Below are 15,615 nucleotides of genomic sequence, written 5' to 3' on the forward strand. Positions count from 1 at the left end.
TACATGATATCTAAAAAGTCTGTTTCCTTCACAAAACAGCTACTGCAAATTGCCTCAGCCCATAGAATTCTGTCCAATGTGATTTCTTGTATGATTTGAACTGAGGCAGGTCCTTCAAGGTAAATGACAGGATAACAATGTTTTCTTTCTGATGATTTCTCAGCAACATCTGCCTTACTCAGCAGTTACAATATTGGATATCTCCATCAGAGTCCACCTTCCATTTTCTGTGTGTGTATTCCAAGATTTCAGAATTGTGTCCACCTGTGGAATTAATCCAGTTGAGTAAGACATTTACCCCATTTCATTCAAATCATTGACAGTTGTTATTTCACAAAACTTCCAAAAAGCAAACATTGATTAGTTCCAACAAAATTACGAACTGTGCCACTGGCAGTATGAACGAAACAGTGTTGCCACACACAAAAAATCTACAAAAACTATTTGTATGGTAGTATTTGGTCCTTACAATGCTACCTGGATGGCAGCTATGGAACGATGATTGAGCAAATTCTTCTCAATGGCTGTTACAAATGAAGGGGAGACAATGGTTTGAAATCCTGACACTCCCCTCCGAAATGCCAGTTTTGTAAATTCAAAGTACTATACCAAATACAAAATGAAAACACTCATCAATTTTCAAATCCAGGCTATCTGAATCCTGCTGTGAACTATCAGTAGGATCCAGTCACTTGATTTAGGCCCCCACAGTGAAAGTCACATTGCACACAATATAGTTGGTCTTACCCCAAGAGGATTACTGATATAATTAAACCACTGGTCATACCCCAAGAGTGCTACTAATGTAATTAAACCACTATCACACTGGGCTGCTACTTTTTCAGAGGGGCTCAAAATTCAGCTACTATATAGCATATTTATGATAATTGAAATTCAGTGGTAGACGTAAACAAACATACAAAATTAACTTACCTGGAAAAGGATGATTCACCAAGATTAATAAAATCACCCAGGATTTCACTCTCTCTCTCTCTTTTCCTCAATGGTAAATGCAAGGGAGTACATGTGGCGAGTTGTGAGGGATTTAGAAGAGTATGTGGGGAATCCTCAGGGGGCAGAATGTGACATGGGTAGTGCTCAGGGGCCAGACAGACAAAATGCAAAGTACGATAAAAGCCGTGATTGTTCACTGCCTGCAATGGGCACTCAGCAGCACATGTAATTCACTTCTTTAAATAGCCGAATTCCACAGTTTTTGATGTTGTGGCAAAATATTTACCTTCAAAACTGGTGAATAAAGATTTAAGTGTGCAATTGTGAGGACAAGCTATTTGAAAGATTTGATGGTGAAATGCCCTAAGTTGGTAAAAGAATTCAATTACTGATTTAGGGAGGCAATCACTGGAGAAGATTAATGGCAAAAGCAAAACTCCTACACAGATAATGGCCTAAAAGGATCTGCAATATAAATCTTACACAAAGAAAGTAAGATAAATACTCTCTGGAACTGCAGCAAAGCGGGTTAGTAACTGCTACTCACTCTTGAGTTTAATGAAAAACAATGCTGTGTAGCAAATCAGATTCTTTTCTGACAAGAAAATTTATATAGAAGATCAAAAATCAACCAGAAATATGATTTCTGGTTCCCACACAATCCAGACCACTTCCCACTATTGCTAGAACAAAATTTCCCACTACTCTTCGTGTGCAAAGTGTTATTTTGTGTCCAGTGAGGAGCAATCCATAGCCTCTCATTTTCTTAAACAGGAAAACTGTCACAAAATTAGTTTATCTGAAAATAACTTCAGATACTGTGAAGTCATGGATGGAACAATGGTGTCTTAGAATTCCTCATCTTTTTCAGCAAGATGGTACACTGGTCAACATGAGCAGCCTGATGCAAAACTGAATGTCAGATAGTTTTGATGTTTTGGTCTAGAGAATTCTAGCCTCCTAACAGCCCTGATTTAAATTCTCTGAATTAATATGTATGGAGTGTAGTTTTAAGGTCTCCAACAAATCTCTACATCCCTATGTGACACCATTAAGGCAGCACTCACTGAGACAGAAAGTAAAGCCTATAGCAGTCAATCATAACCAGACTTCTGATCTAACTGCAGATACAGTGCAGCCTTTCGTTCACAGTGGCTCTGGTAGCAAAAGGATGGTGAGCCAATCATCCTGGCCACCTTGAACACCCAGGAAAAAGCCCAGGTTTGTAATCTAATAGCAGGCTAAGTGGACCTCAGGCCATCCTGCAGGAACTAGAACATAGAAAAACCTCACTTCGACCTGAGATGGAGCCCAAGACCTCCACAGTGAGAGAGTAGTACTCTAACCACTAGACCACCTCAGCCACTATTCAGTGACGCTCAGTTATATTACGAGAGCTAGTAAAATGAAAGCCAAACACCTGTCACAACACGACCATGGAACAGTCCCATTAAAAAGTAATCACCATATGCATTACAACATTTTTCCCACTGTGGGACAAGACAATCAATTCTAGTTTCGTAGAAAGCGGTCGGCCGCTGACGGATCAACAACCACACCTACTCTTGCAGTTTCTCGTCCTAATGTTTTTCTTCATGTTGCCAAAGATGAGAAAAAAACACAGTGAAAGAACTAGGCTGTAAGGAGGATGTTGCACTATTTCCCAACTACATCACTGAAGCATAGCCTTTGTCCAATTGGCAGTATGGGGGCAGGCATTATCATGCAACAAAATGATTGCATCCAACAGCATTTTGAAAGACAGAGGGCAAACAGCAGTATTAACAGTGGAAACATCCCACATCTCTCCCAACTAAGAGGAGGAGGAGGAGGAGGATATTGGTGTTTAACGTCGCGTCGACAACGAGGTCATTAGAGACGGAGCACAAGCTCGGATTAGGGAAGGATGGGGAAGGAAGTCGGCCGTGCCCTTTCGAAGGAACCATCCCGGCATTTGCCTGGAGTGATCTAGGGAAATCACGGAAAACCTAAATCAGGATGGCCATACGCGGGATTGAACCGTCGTCCTCCCGAATGCGAGTCCAGTGTCCTACCACTGCGCCACCTCGCTCGGTCTCCCAACTAAGAAATCCAAAGCTGTTCACGCAAGTTCTGGTATGATCATTATAACTTTCTTCTTCAACTGCAGGGGCCCCTCAGCTCATCGAGTTACTCAAGCATGAAACCACAATCAACACGCAGTGCTATGAAGACATTTTGCAGAAACTGTGATGCACCATAAAGTCAAAGACCCAGGAATGCTTTTGGACAGAACCGTCCTACACAATAATGCCGTTCCCCATGCTGCAAATTAAACAAATGCTACATTTCAGCAATTCAGTTGGGAAGCGCTGCAACATTCTCTGTACAGCCTGGATCTTTCACTGTGCAATTTTTACATCTTTGGCAATATGAAGAAGGAGAAAAATGTACATCAGTTTCAGTCAGACAAAGTGCAAGGGTAGGTGCTGTTGTGGATCCATCAGAGGCCAATTGCTCATCTCGTCACCCAGTATGATAAATGTCTTAATGCATGTGCCAATTACTTTTGAATGTAAAGGGGGACTCACTGAGTAATTGTGCTCTATTGAAGTTGTCCACATAAAGTGTGAAAGGATATTACATAACATTTCACAAATAAAATTTTGTTTAAAGAAACTTAAAATTTGTCCAGATTTTGTTGCCTCTCCTTCAATCATCGCACTCTTACTCACACCATCACACACCTTTTTTCCTCTTATTTCCAACCTCAAAACTAACTACACACACAGAATCAGAATCACATTCAGTTATATGCATTCTGACCACGTCCACTACTCAAGGTGCACATTATGCTCAATATGTGGTCAAAGTAAACTTTCACAGAGAATAATTTATAACAAGTTCACTGATTAATGACACAAACATACAGCATGTTCCAGTATATTACACTAAATTTATTTTGACAATATTTATCTGCAATGCCTTTCATATTACATACTGTTACATTGATATCTACACGATCAAGTGCATTTAATATGATCTGTTCAACTGCTGATAGCAATCTCTGGTGTCTACAGTAATACTCATGCACTGTTTGTCAATTATAAAAGATTTAACTTGAGATGATCCTCTCTTAGAGATTCACATTACAATAAACATTTTTTTAATGAAATATGCCTACTACTGTTTAAAGATGCTTGGAATAAAATGTGTGATATGAGGTTTACAGAAGAGGAAAAATATGACTTCAGTAACAACAGTGTACCTCGGAAAGAGCTAAAATTCTCATTAATTTCTTACATACGCACACATCATAATTTTAATCAAGAATAAAAACCTGTTTAGAAACAAGAATAATTCCCCGACACAGTAATAAGCACTCAAATCTGGTTTAAATGGTAACTACTTTCATACATATACATTAATGTATAAAATGGTGTGTGCCTTGGAACACAATTGGAATTTAAATATGCTGACACCATGCTCTTTCACAAATGAATTTTACATGCAGCTGAAAATATACATATATATAAACTAAATAAAGTCTTATCTCCTGTAGCATGGGAATTTTAAAAGATAAAAAGGAAATCCTGGAGCAGCCCACATTAATTTTGGAAATTACTCAAAACACAAATGATAAAAAAGTTATCACTGAGATTCTTTTTACAGTTACACTTTTTAAGTATTGTGGTACATCAAACATCAAATTTCAGTTCTACGATTACAGTGCCAAGCCAAGCTTATCATAACATCAACTATATCACCACATTTACGAAACATGTCCATACACATATAAACATTTTAATTGCTTTCTGCAACAGACACTCCATGTTTCACTTGAAGTCTAGTGCAATCACACCACTGGTTGATGCCACACAATTTTTCCCGTCAAACAACCTGACACAAGTAAACAGTGCTGAGGTGAAAACTTTGTACTAACAACTATATCTGTATGGCATACATGTGAGGCTAACTCATACAAACGCACAGGGGGAACAGCAGGAACACAAGAGGATAATTCAGCACAGTCAGGGGAGAATGCCAATAGCCGAACACCATAACCGTAAGGAGAGCAAATAAGCCTGCCATCAGAAGAGAAACACAGCTCCTTTATAAAACCCTTTCCTACATTTGGTTCCTCTATGTAATGAGTAAGTCGCTGCATATTCTGATGTATCTGACGATTGAGTTTGCCTGGATGATCTGGCTTTATTGTCCCTGTATTTACTCTATACACTCTTGTAGGTCCTACACGCCTCGTCTCAGATGAAGATGAATTACCAGAAGAGCGAGACACGTCGCGATGATTTACTATAAGTATTGCACCAGAGCCATTGCTTCCATGTGGACGTATCAGGACTGCTGGACTGTTTACAGTGTTCCCTGAAACAGCAGGCCTACTTCTAGATGAGGAGGACACTTGTGCATCAGGTGCATCACCATTATCTGCTTGATTGGAATTTCTGCGAGGTGATGATCCAGGCGCAGGTTCGTCATCAAAAGTCCTGTGGACTAATATTCGAAACCTTGCTGCTCTTCCTTCAGGGCCATGAGGCACATCACTCATGCTTGCATCATTTGCAACTTCCTCAGATATTATTCGTCTAGCTGCACTAGCTGCAGAAGACAGCCGGAACTGGAAGCCACGAGGCAGAGAATCTTGGTCCAAAGAAAACTCATGCTCCATACGTTCCCTTTCACGTTCTCGCTCACGGCGTATTCTTGCCTCCCTTATGGCAACCAGAGCTTCCCACACATCTGCTGAAGAAACATGAAGCTCCACACTAGCAGCTGAGAAACCACGACTAACACTCAATTCTGATGCGCGTGCAAGCAAATCATCTGCATCACGTCTTAAACGTGTTTCGAATGACTCATTTTCTGTAGATGATGCAGTCTGAGATGAACCACTAGAAGCACTAGCACCTGCACCTGCACCTGCACCTGCACGAGTTGATGGCGCGAAACTACTCTGCCCTGTGTCGTTATTGCCTCCACTATTTTGACTGTGCCCAGGTCTCAACAAGGATGATTCCTCTTCCTCAGCTTCTTGAAAATCTACTTCACTCTCCGTGTCAGGATAATCTAAATCCTGAATGTCATGAACACAAGTCCACTGAAAAAAGGAAAGATGGTCAGAACTGTAAATTAAAACAAGAACACAAAAAAAAACATTAAAATGAAAGAAATTTCAGCTTGTGAATAGCATCTTTTGGTTTTAAATTACAGAATACTAAACAAATCCGCAAGGGACTGTAATCAGTTCTCATATTTAAAAAAAATAAATGAAAATTTTATGAGTCCTGCTTCACATAAGAATCAAGAAGCGTTTTTAAACTGTTTTAAAGGAATTTCCCAAGAAGATTTGCCATTCTTCTTAGAGGTAAAAGATTTTGGATTAAGAGTTAATACTAATCTTGAGAATTAACTGTTCGGATATAAACATTACCAAAGTAACATTTATTTCTTGTCTGTATCAAAGTAAAAGCAATTTTAAAACTCAGGCTTTGAAATGTCCTTCCTTTTTGCTTTATATGTCAGTGCACTACTACAGAAGTTGCACACACGAGACTGTTGGGAAATGCACCGAGATGACACATCATGAGACAGCAATACGCACATATGCAGATGGCAGTTGTACCGCATACACATGGCACAAAAGGGCGCCGCATTGGCAGAACTGTTATTTGCACTTAGGTGATTATTCATTTAAAAAGGTTTCTGACATGATTATGGACACATGACAGAAATTACCAGACTTTCCCGTGGGATGATATGTGGAGTTAAGAAACAGCAGAATTCCATTTTGGAAATCATGAAGTAATTCAACATTCAGAGATCGACAATGTCAAGAGTGTGTCAAGAATACCAAATTTCAGGCATTACCTCTCACCATAGACAACGCAATGGCCAATGGTCTTCACGTAACGACCGAGACCAGCAGTATCCGTGTAGAATTGTCTGTGATAATAGACAAGCAACACTGTGTGAAATAACCACATAAATCAATGTGGGATGTACAATGAACGAATCCATTAGGATAGTGTGGTGAAATTTGGTGTTCATTGCCTATGGCAGCAGACAACAGACATGAGAGCCTTTGCAAAGGTAAGTCCCGATTTCAGCTGGTAAGAGCCGATGGTAGGGTTCAACTATGGTGCAGACCCCCAAAGCCATAGAATCAGGTTGTCAACAAGGCACTGTGAAATCTGGTAGTGGCTTCATAGCGGTATGGGCTTTGTTTACATGGCATGGACTGGCTCCTCTGGGACAACTGAACCAATCACTGACTGGAAATGGTTACGTTCAGCTACTTGGGACACCGTTTGCAGCCATTCATGGACTTTGTGTGCCAAAGCAACAATGTAAATTTTATGGATGGCAATACACCACGTCATCAGACCACAATTGTTCCAATTGGTTTGAAGAACTTTCTGGGCAATTCGAGCGAATGAGTTGGCCACCCACTTTGCCCGATATGAATCCCATCAAACATCCAGGGACATAATCGAGAGGTCAGTTCATGCACAAAATTCTGCACCAGCAATACTTTTCACACTTATGGGTGGCTATAAAGGAAGCATGGCTCAATATTTCTGCAGGGGACTTCCAACAACTAGCTGAGTATATGCCATGTCAAGTTGCTGCACTTCTCAGGGCAAAAGGAGGTTCAACACAATATTAGGAGATACCCCACAACTTTTGTCACCCCTGTTGAGCTATAATGGCTGTGTACCACTGATGCTCCCTAGATGCAGAATTTGTGATTAAATAGTGTCATATACCCTGTGTATGACTGATATGATTTGCAGGGCCTTGTGAGTCATCTTATATGGGTATACTAATTCAATTTAGAGGAGGATGTAAGAGTAAGTGAAGAATTATACAAAAGTGATTTTTGAGGCCTTTCAAAGCCATATTCTTAGCCTGTGATGAATCACTATACATCTCACAGTGGACAAACACATGCAAGATCATCTTCAGTAACTGCACATGTGACGCAATGTCCAGTGTCTACAATTTTAAAACAGGTAAAAACTGACTGTTTCGTATTAATTTTATTTTACTTACAAATCACTGTTCCCAATAATGTTATCTAAAATTATGTCTAAAATTATGTCTACAATTTTGTTACAAGATCATCAACTGTTGTTTACTCTCAGTGGTATCTGTTAGTGATGAAACTGCATTCATTTTTCAGAATCTGTACCTGTGACAACAATAACTACCCCCAAAAAGTGTAATTTGCATGACAGAAGTAAAATTTCAGTGCCAACCACTGAGATTATACAAGATCCCTTTATTATAATCCTATATTATAATTATAAGCTCTACAGTGTGTCCCAGGAGGAAAGGTCAATATGACAGGAATGACCATTCAAAGCAAGAAAGGCTCTAAAACGCATCCCATAAGATGCTATGAACATTACTACATCTTCAATACCATGAAATAAATCTCTTTTACCACATATTCTTTCTTTTTCATATATTGTACATCCCCCAAAACACACACACACACACACACACACACACACACACACACACACACACACACTTCCCTCCATTACCAACTTAACTATTCCTTGATGTCTCAGACGGGTTCCTAGCCACTGATCCATTTTTTTAGGCAAGTTGTGCTACAAATTTATTTTCTCCTCAATTCTATTCAATACTCCCTCATTAGTTATCTGATCTATCCATCTAATCTTTAGCATTCTCCTACAGAATCATACTTCAAAAGCTTCTATTCTCATCTCGTCTTAGCTGTTTATCATCCACATTGGTATCTATACAAGGCTACATTCCAGACAAATACCCTGAGAAAAGCCTCCCTAAGAGCTAAATTTATATTCAATGCTAATAAGTGCATTTTTAGAAACGTTTTCCTTGCTATCACCAGTCTGATTTCATATCCTCTCTACTCTGCCCATCATCAGTTATTTTACTGTCTGATATTAGCAAAACTCATGTACTACTTTTAATATCTCATTTCCCAATCTAATTCCCTCAGTCGTCTGGTTTAATTCAACTATATTCTATTATCCTTGGTTTACTTTTGTTACCACACATCTTATACCTTCTTTTCAAGATACCAGATGGTTATAATTAAACTGACAGTGTTCCTAGTGCTGCAATGTTGGCTGTATACATCGCAGGACATAAAAACATTGTACATATGTTCATCAATCAGTGCACTCATGGAGTATACTGGAAAAAAAAATAGTTCCATTTTCTGCACAAGGTGAAAATATAGTGCTGTAAGCAGTCATAATGTGAAATGTTTCCTGTTTTTTACATCAGTACGCCGTTTGTCACTTGGTGACAAGTGCTGATTTCTTCTGTGAAGTGATTGTTGGTGTAAAGGGTTGAGAAGGTGAAGTTTTCCACACAAAACACATTGGCTATTGAGAAGAAAGTCTATGCACTGCTGGTAAAGTAGTTTTCTCTTAACAGCAGCAATAGCAGTGCAGCACTGCAGGAATATCGCCAACAGAAACACCTGCGAAGAAACCCCACGTCAACAAATGAGCTAAAGAATATGATCAACAATTAATTTGAAGAAACTGATGAAGTAGGTGATGTAGCAGGGAGAGGCAGGTGGCCCATTCCCATGTTAGTTGTTGATACAGTTTCTGTAGCTACAGCTGACTGTGCAGCACATGGCTCAAATTCTGCAGCCAGTGCTCGATCTGTGTCAAGGGAATTGGTTTTCAACAGTTCAAAAGACTTTGCAGTGAATTTTACACTGGTATCCCTACAAGATTAAGAATGTGCACCACATGAACTCCAAAGAAATGCTACAATCCCGTGACTTTGCCCTTCATTTTTTGGCGTGCATGGAAATGGATGACATGGGGTGGGGGAACATTTTTCTCTGCACAGTGCCATGAATGTACAGAACTGTCGAAAATGGGTTTATATTCCACCAAATGCCATGCAGGAACATCCTCTGCACTCCAATTATGTGATTGTTCTGTGGTTTCAGAAGCTCCTTCAATCTCGGTCCATTTTTCTTTGACGAGAAGACATCTCACGGGTCTGTTAAGTGTACTGTGACATCTGCACATTATAGTGATCTCCTTGTACAACATGTGATTCCAGCTTTGCAAGAACATAACTGCGTCCACAGCACTATTTTCATGCAAGATTGGGCAACACCACACATTGTCTGCCAAGTGAAAATTTGCTTCAAGAAACCTTCAGTAACGATCACATCATCTATAGGAAATTTCAGGATGTGAAGCCTTCCAGATACTCTGACGTAAATCTATGTGACTTCTGGTCGTAGGGATATCTGAAACATTGTGGCTATCAAGAATGTATCCAGACTGTTCCTGATCTGAAGGATAGAATAGGATGACATATTACTCGGATTACACCAGATATGCTGCGAGCAACTGTCGACTGTGCTGTGTTACGGATGCAACATGTTGCTGAAATGGGAGACACTATTGAACACATGTTGTAACTTGTACCTAATAAATGAGCCAGAACTACCATTATCATAGATTTGATGATTCTCCTCTCCTTTTGCACCCACACCACATTCTGACTGCTTAAAGAACCATGTTTTCACCTGATGGCACAAAATGGAACTATTATTTGTTTCAGCATACTCTGAACGCACTGTTTAATGAACATACCTAATTTTTTTCAGCATCCTGTGATACAAACAGCCCACACTGCAGCACTCTAAACACCATCAGTTTAACTAAACTACCCAGTACCATCCATTATGTTCAAATGCTGTTCAGTCTTACAATTACAAAGTCATTGGCAAACCTCACAGCTCTTCTCCAAGAGTTTTAATTCCTTCTCCAGAGCTTCTGCTGATTCCCTTCATTGCTTGCTCAATGCATGGATTGAATAATACTGGGGATAAAATCTAACTCTGTCTCATTCCTTTCTCAACTCTTTTATCTGCAGTCTGATTTGTGTAGAAGCCGTATAAACTTTAGTTTCCTGTATTTTACCCCTGATGTATTCTAAATTTCAGAGACTGTAGATCAGTCATCACTGTCAAAACCTCTCCCTAAATCAACAAATGCTGTAAATGAAGGTTTGTCTTTCTTTAACATTCTAAAGTAAGTCACGTCACTATTCCACCGTGTTCCTACATTCATCTGGAACCCAAACTGTTAACACCGAAGGTCAGGTTCTACCCGTTTTTTCTATTCTTCTGTAAATGCTCTGAGTCAGTACCTTGCAACCATGACTCATTAAACTGATCGTTTGGTCACATTCACACCTGTCAGCACCTGCCTTCTTTGGAGAAATTATTACACTCTTCCTGAACTCTTAGGGTATTTTGCCCATCTCATATGCCTTGCCCACTGGGTGAAAGGGTTTTGCCACGGCTAGCTCTATTTCATGGGAATTGTTTCAACTTCGGTCTTTAAGCGGCCTGTCAGATTCTTCTCGCAGTATAAAATTTCTCACTTCATCTTCATCCACTTCCTCTTACCTATCTACAATACTGTCTTCAAGTTCATTTCCCTCATAGAGACCTTCTATATGTTCCTTCCATGCTTCCTCCCGTTTGCTTAGAACTGGTTTCCCACCTGAGCTCTTGATATTCAAAACGCTGTTTCTCTTTTGCACAAAGGTCTCTTTAATCTTCCTATAGGTGGTACCTATCTTTCTCTTAGTCACACATGAATCTAAAGTCTTGCATTTGTCCCCTAAACATTCCTGCTTAATCGTTTTGTACTTTCTGCCAACCTAATTTTTTAGACATCTGCTTTGTTTGCTGCATTTTGTATTTTCTCCTTTCATCAATATGCAGAATATCTCCTTTGTTGTTCAGAATTTCTACTAGGTCTGCTACTCATTCAAGGTTTCATATCCACAATTTCCAACCTTTTTGCAGTTAACTTACAGTTCATAACCAAAATATTAGTCCACATCTGCTTCTGGAAATGTCTTACCAGTTTAAAATCTGATTTCTAAATCTCTGTTTTATCATTATCTAAACAATCTGAAAATATCTACTGTACCCATGTATATTCTATATATACAATCTTCTTTCATGATTCTTAAAGCAAGTTTTAGCTCATGTAGGTGTGTCTACTATTCCTTTCCTCCAACCTATATTCTCCCACTATCTTTCCTTCCCTTCCTTTTCCAACTGCCAAATTCCCAGTTACACAACACATCTAAATTTTTGACCTCCTTAACCATCTGAATAATTTCCTTTAACTCATCTTAAATTATTTTAACCTCTTCATCACCTGCAGAGCTAGTTGGCAATTTGACATTTCACCAGGCCACAATTGTTCGTGATTGGTTTGAAGAACTTTCTGGACAATTTGAGCAAATAATTTGGCCACCCAGATAACCCAACATGAATCCCATGGAATATTGATGGGACATAAGCAAGAGGTCAGTTTGTGCACAGGACAAGTGCAAGGCTATAGAAGCATGCATAACTAGAAGAAAGACACACTGATCATCCACAACTTTATTAACACTGCCCACTGCAATGTTTGACGCTGACAGGTGGCATTGCAGGCATGTGATGCAAGTATGTAAGCAGAGCAGACACAGATGGGGGATCACTCTAGCAAAGATAGGGCTTGAAAATGGGAAAATCCATTGAGATAAGTGACTCTGACAAAGGGCAGATTATCATTACACAGAGCTTGTGAACAAGTATCTCCAAAACACTGAAGCTAGTCATATGTTCACGTTCTACTGTCGTGAGCATCTACAGAAAGATGTAGGACAGTGAAACTACAACCATACACTAAATAGTTGGATGTCCATGACTCTTCACAGAATGTGGGGTTTGGAGCCTTGTCTGCTCTATAAAGCAAGACAGATGGTGATCTGTGGCATCTCTGCCAAAACAGCACAATGCCAGTGCACACCCAGTGTTTTGGAGAACACAATTCATCGTGTATTGTTGAACATGGGAGCTCTGCTGCAAACCACCCCTACATGTTCACATGTTGACCCAATGACATCGTCTATTATGACTGCAGTGGGCATGGGACCATCACGATTCGATCATTGATCAATGGTAATGTGTTGGCGCTTTGGATAAATCACATTTTTGGAACACTAGGTTGATGACTGTTTCCACAAACGCTGACTTCGAGGTGAACAGTGACTTGAAACATGCAGTGCACCATAGTCATGCACTGGTGGGAGCAGTATTAAGCTATAGGAGACATTCTCCTATGCTTGCATGGGACCTGTGGTAGTAATCGAAGACATGTTGACAGCTGCGAACCACCTGCATTCCTTTATGCTTGATGTCTTCCCTGACGACAAAGTCATCTTTCAGCAGTATAATTGTGCTGTCTCAGAGCCAGAATGGTGTTACAGTTGTTTAAGGAGCATTATAGTGAACTCGCGTTGATGTCTCAGTTACGTAATTTGTCTGACGTAAATCATGCGGAAACCATCTGGGTCCCTAATGGGCACCATCACTGCATACAAAAATCAGTGGCCTATTACTTACGTGAATTATATGACCTGTGCGTAGACAACTAATCCACAAACCTACCAACAAACTGTCAGATCCCAATAAGCCAAATCAGTGATTTATTTAATTCCAAAAATTGATGAACAAGTTATTAAGCAAGTGGTCATAATGTTTTGGCTCATTAGAGTAGATGCCACCTACAGAAAAATTAAAGAAATCTTTGGAGAAAAGCAAGGAGGAAGGAAGTTGTTTAACATACCGAAGACAGTGTGGTCATTAGAAATGAAGCACAAGCTCAAATTATGGAAGTATGGTGAAGAAAATCAGACATGCCCTTTTTGAAATAAATCATTCTGACAGCTGCCTGGAGCAATTTAGAGCGCTCATGGAAAGTCTGAATCTGGATGACTGGACAGGGTTTGAACTTTCATCTTCCCTTTGAAGAAAAAAAGAAGCAACTGTATGAAAACAAGGAGCTCTGACAGAAATCCAGTACTACGCAAAGAAGGGAAAGCTAAAAGGTGTTAAGAATATATAGATAATCCATATAAGGGTAATGAACTACACTATACAGAAAGAAGAGGAAGTAGGTGAAGATGAGATGAGAGATTTCATACAGCGAGTAGAATTTGACAGAGCACTGAAATCCTAAGTAGAAAAAAGGTCACTGGAAAATACAACATTCTCTCACAATTATTGAGATCCTTGGGAGAGCCAGCCATGGCAAAACTACTATACACAGTGGGAGAGATATATAATTCAGGAGAAATACCTACAGACTATGAGGAGAATTTAATAATTCCAACTCCAAATAAGGCAGTGCTGACAGGCGTGAATACTACTGAACCAACAGATTAATAAGATATGGTTGCAACACAATGGCACAAATTATTTATAGGAGAATGGAAACACTGTTAGAAGCTGACATTGGGGAACATCAGTTCAGGTTCCACAGAAATGTGGAACACGTTTGACCCGACGAATTATCCTGAAGACAGGCAAATCTACATTTATAAGCATTTGTATATTTAGAAAAAGCTTTTGACAATGTTGACTGGATTACACTCTTTGTACTTTTGAAGGTAGCAGGGATAAAATACAGGGAGTGAAAGGTTATATACATTGTGTACAGAAACCAGGCTGCAGTTATAAGAATTGAAGGACACAGAAGGAAAGCCATAATGAGACTTAGTTATAGCCTATACCCAATGTTATTCAATATGTATGCCGAGTACGCTGTGAAGGAAACCAAGAAGAAATTTGGAAAGGTAATTATAGTCCATGGAGAAGAAATAAAAATTATGAGATTTCCTGATGAATATGTAATTCTGTTACGACTGCAAAGGATTTGGAAGAGGTGTTGAGCACATTGTATAGTATCTTATAAAATGAGCACCAACAAGAGTACATAATGGTAATGGTATTTGGTCTAACTAAATAAGGTGATACTGAAGGAAGGAAGGAAGGAAGGAAGAGTGGAAGATATGCAGGTGATCCATTTGGACACAACCTGGAAAATTTATTATTTCTTTAATATTCTGAATTGGTTTCTTGGTTCAATTAGCTGCTTGTTGAGAGAACACTCTCACACCCTGTGCACTGCTCCAGCACATGATGCTGGGATAAGCATAGTCCCCACGGTAAGGACTGCTGACCAATGGATGCCTTGGTGAGTGTCTTCGCATCCCCTCTACCACTGGACACCTAGGGAGAGGATCACATGAGGACTGTAATGCAAATAGCAGAGTGGCCTACCAAGTTGGGCTTGTTCTCTCTGCTACTGCCTCTCAAACAGACAATTTGTCATTTCCTACCCTCTTATTAATTATTCCTTACTTTGTGTGTAATGGCCTCCCAAAATGTTTGGTGTCATTCACAGGTGTGCCTATGTACCCATTTTCATACAGAATATACCTCGCAATTGCCCGGGCAAATCTTCCTCTTTTACAAGTAAAAACCCACATTGTATGCCTGCTCCTAAGCCTAGACATTCCCATATGTACGTCTGGCACCAGAATCAGGACGGCAACCACCAAATGATCCAGTAATTACTGTCCTCTATGGCTGGATATTGTTATGAGACTGTTGTCAAAGGGTGAGAGTCATAGTCTTATTAGTAAACAGACTTTAGCCCTTGGATGTATCTGGCTTTTTTAAGACAGCACTGCGAGGCATGGAGTTTGTCCGTGCCATCTGGCACATTTCATTGTTGCCAGGCATCTAGCGCTAACGTGTGCTGCACATGAGCA

The 15,615-nt window shown here is 39.8% G+C and overlaps 1 protein-coding gene across 1 annotated transcript in view; it reads right to left on the reverse strand.

Moving 5' to 3' along the window:
• Positions 1-3,875: 3,875 nt before the first annotated feature.
• The window catches only part of LOC126251693 (DDB1- and CUL4-associated factor 10), a 70,412-nt gene continuing 58,672 nt past the window's right edge, over positions 3,876-15,615 (reverse strand). The window contains exon 6 of the mRNA XM_049952280.1: positions 3,876-6,052. Coding sequence (XP_049808237.1) covers positions 4,790-6,052 — 1,263 coding nt within the window. The 3' untranslated portion in view covers positions 3,876-4,789. The remainder of the gene's footprint in view (positions 6,053-15,615) is intronic.

Source organism: Schistocerca nitens, chromosome 4, assembly GCF_023898315.1.
Source record: "Schistocerca nitens isolate TAMUIC-IGC-003100 chromosome 4, iqSchNite1.1, whole genome shotgun sequence".
NCBI lineage: Eukaryota > Metazoa > Arthropoda > Insecta > Orthoptera > Acrididae > Schistocerca > Schistocerca nitens.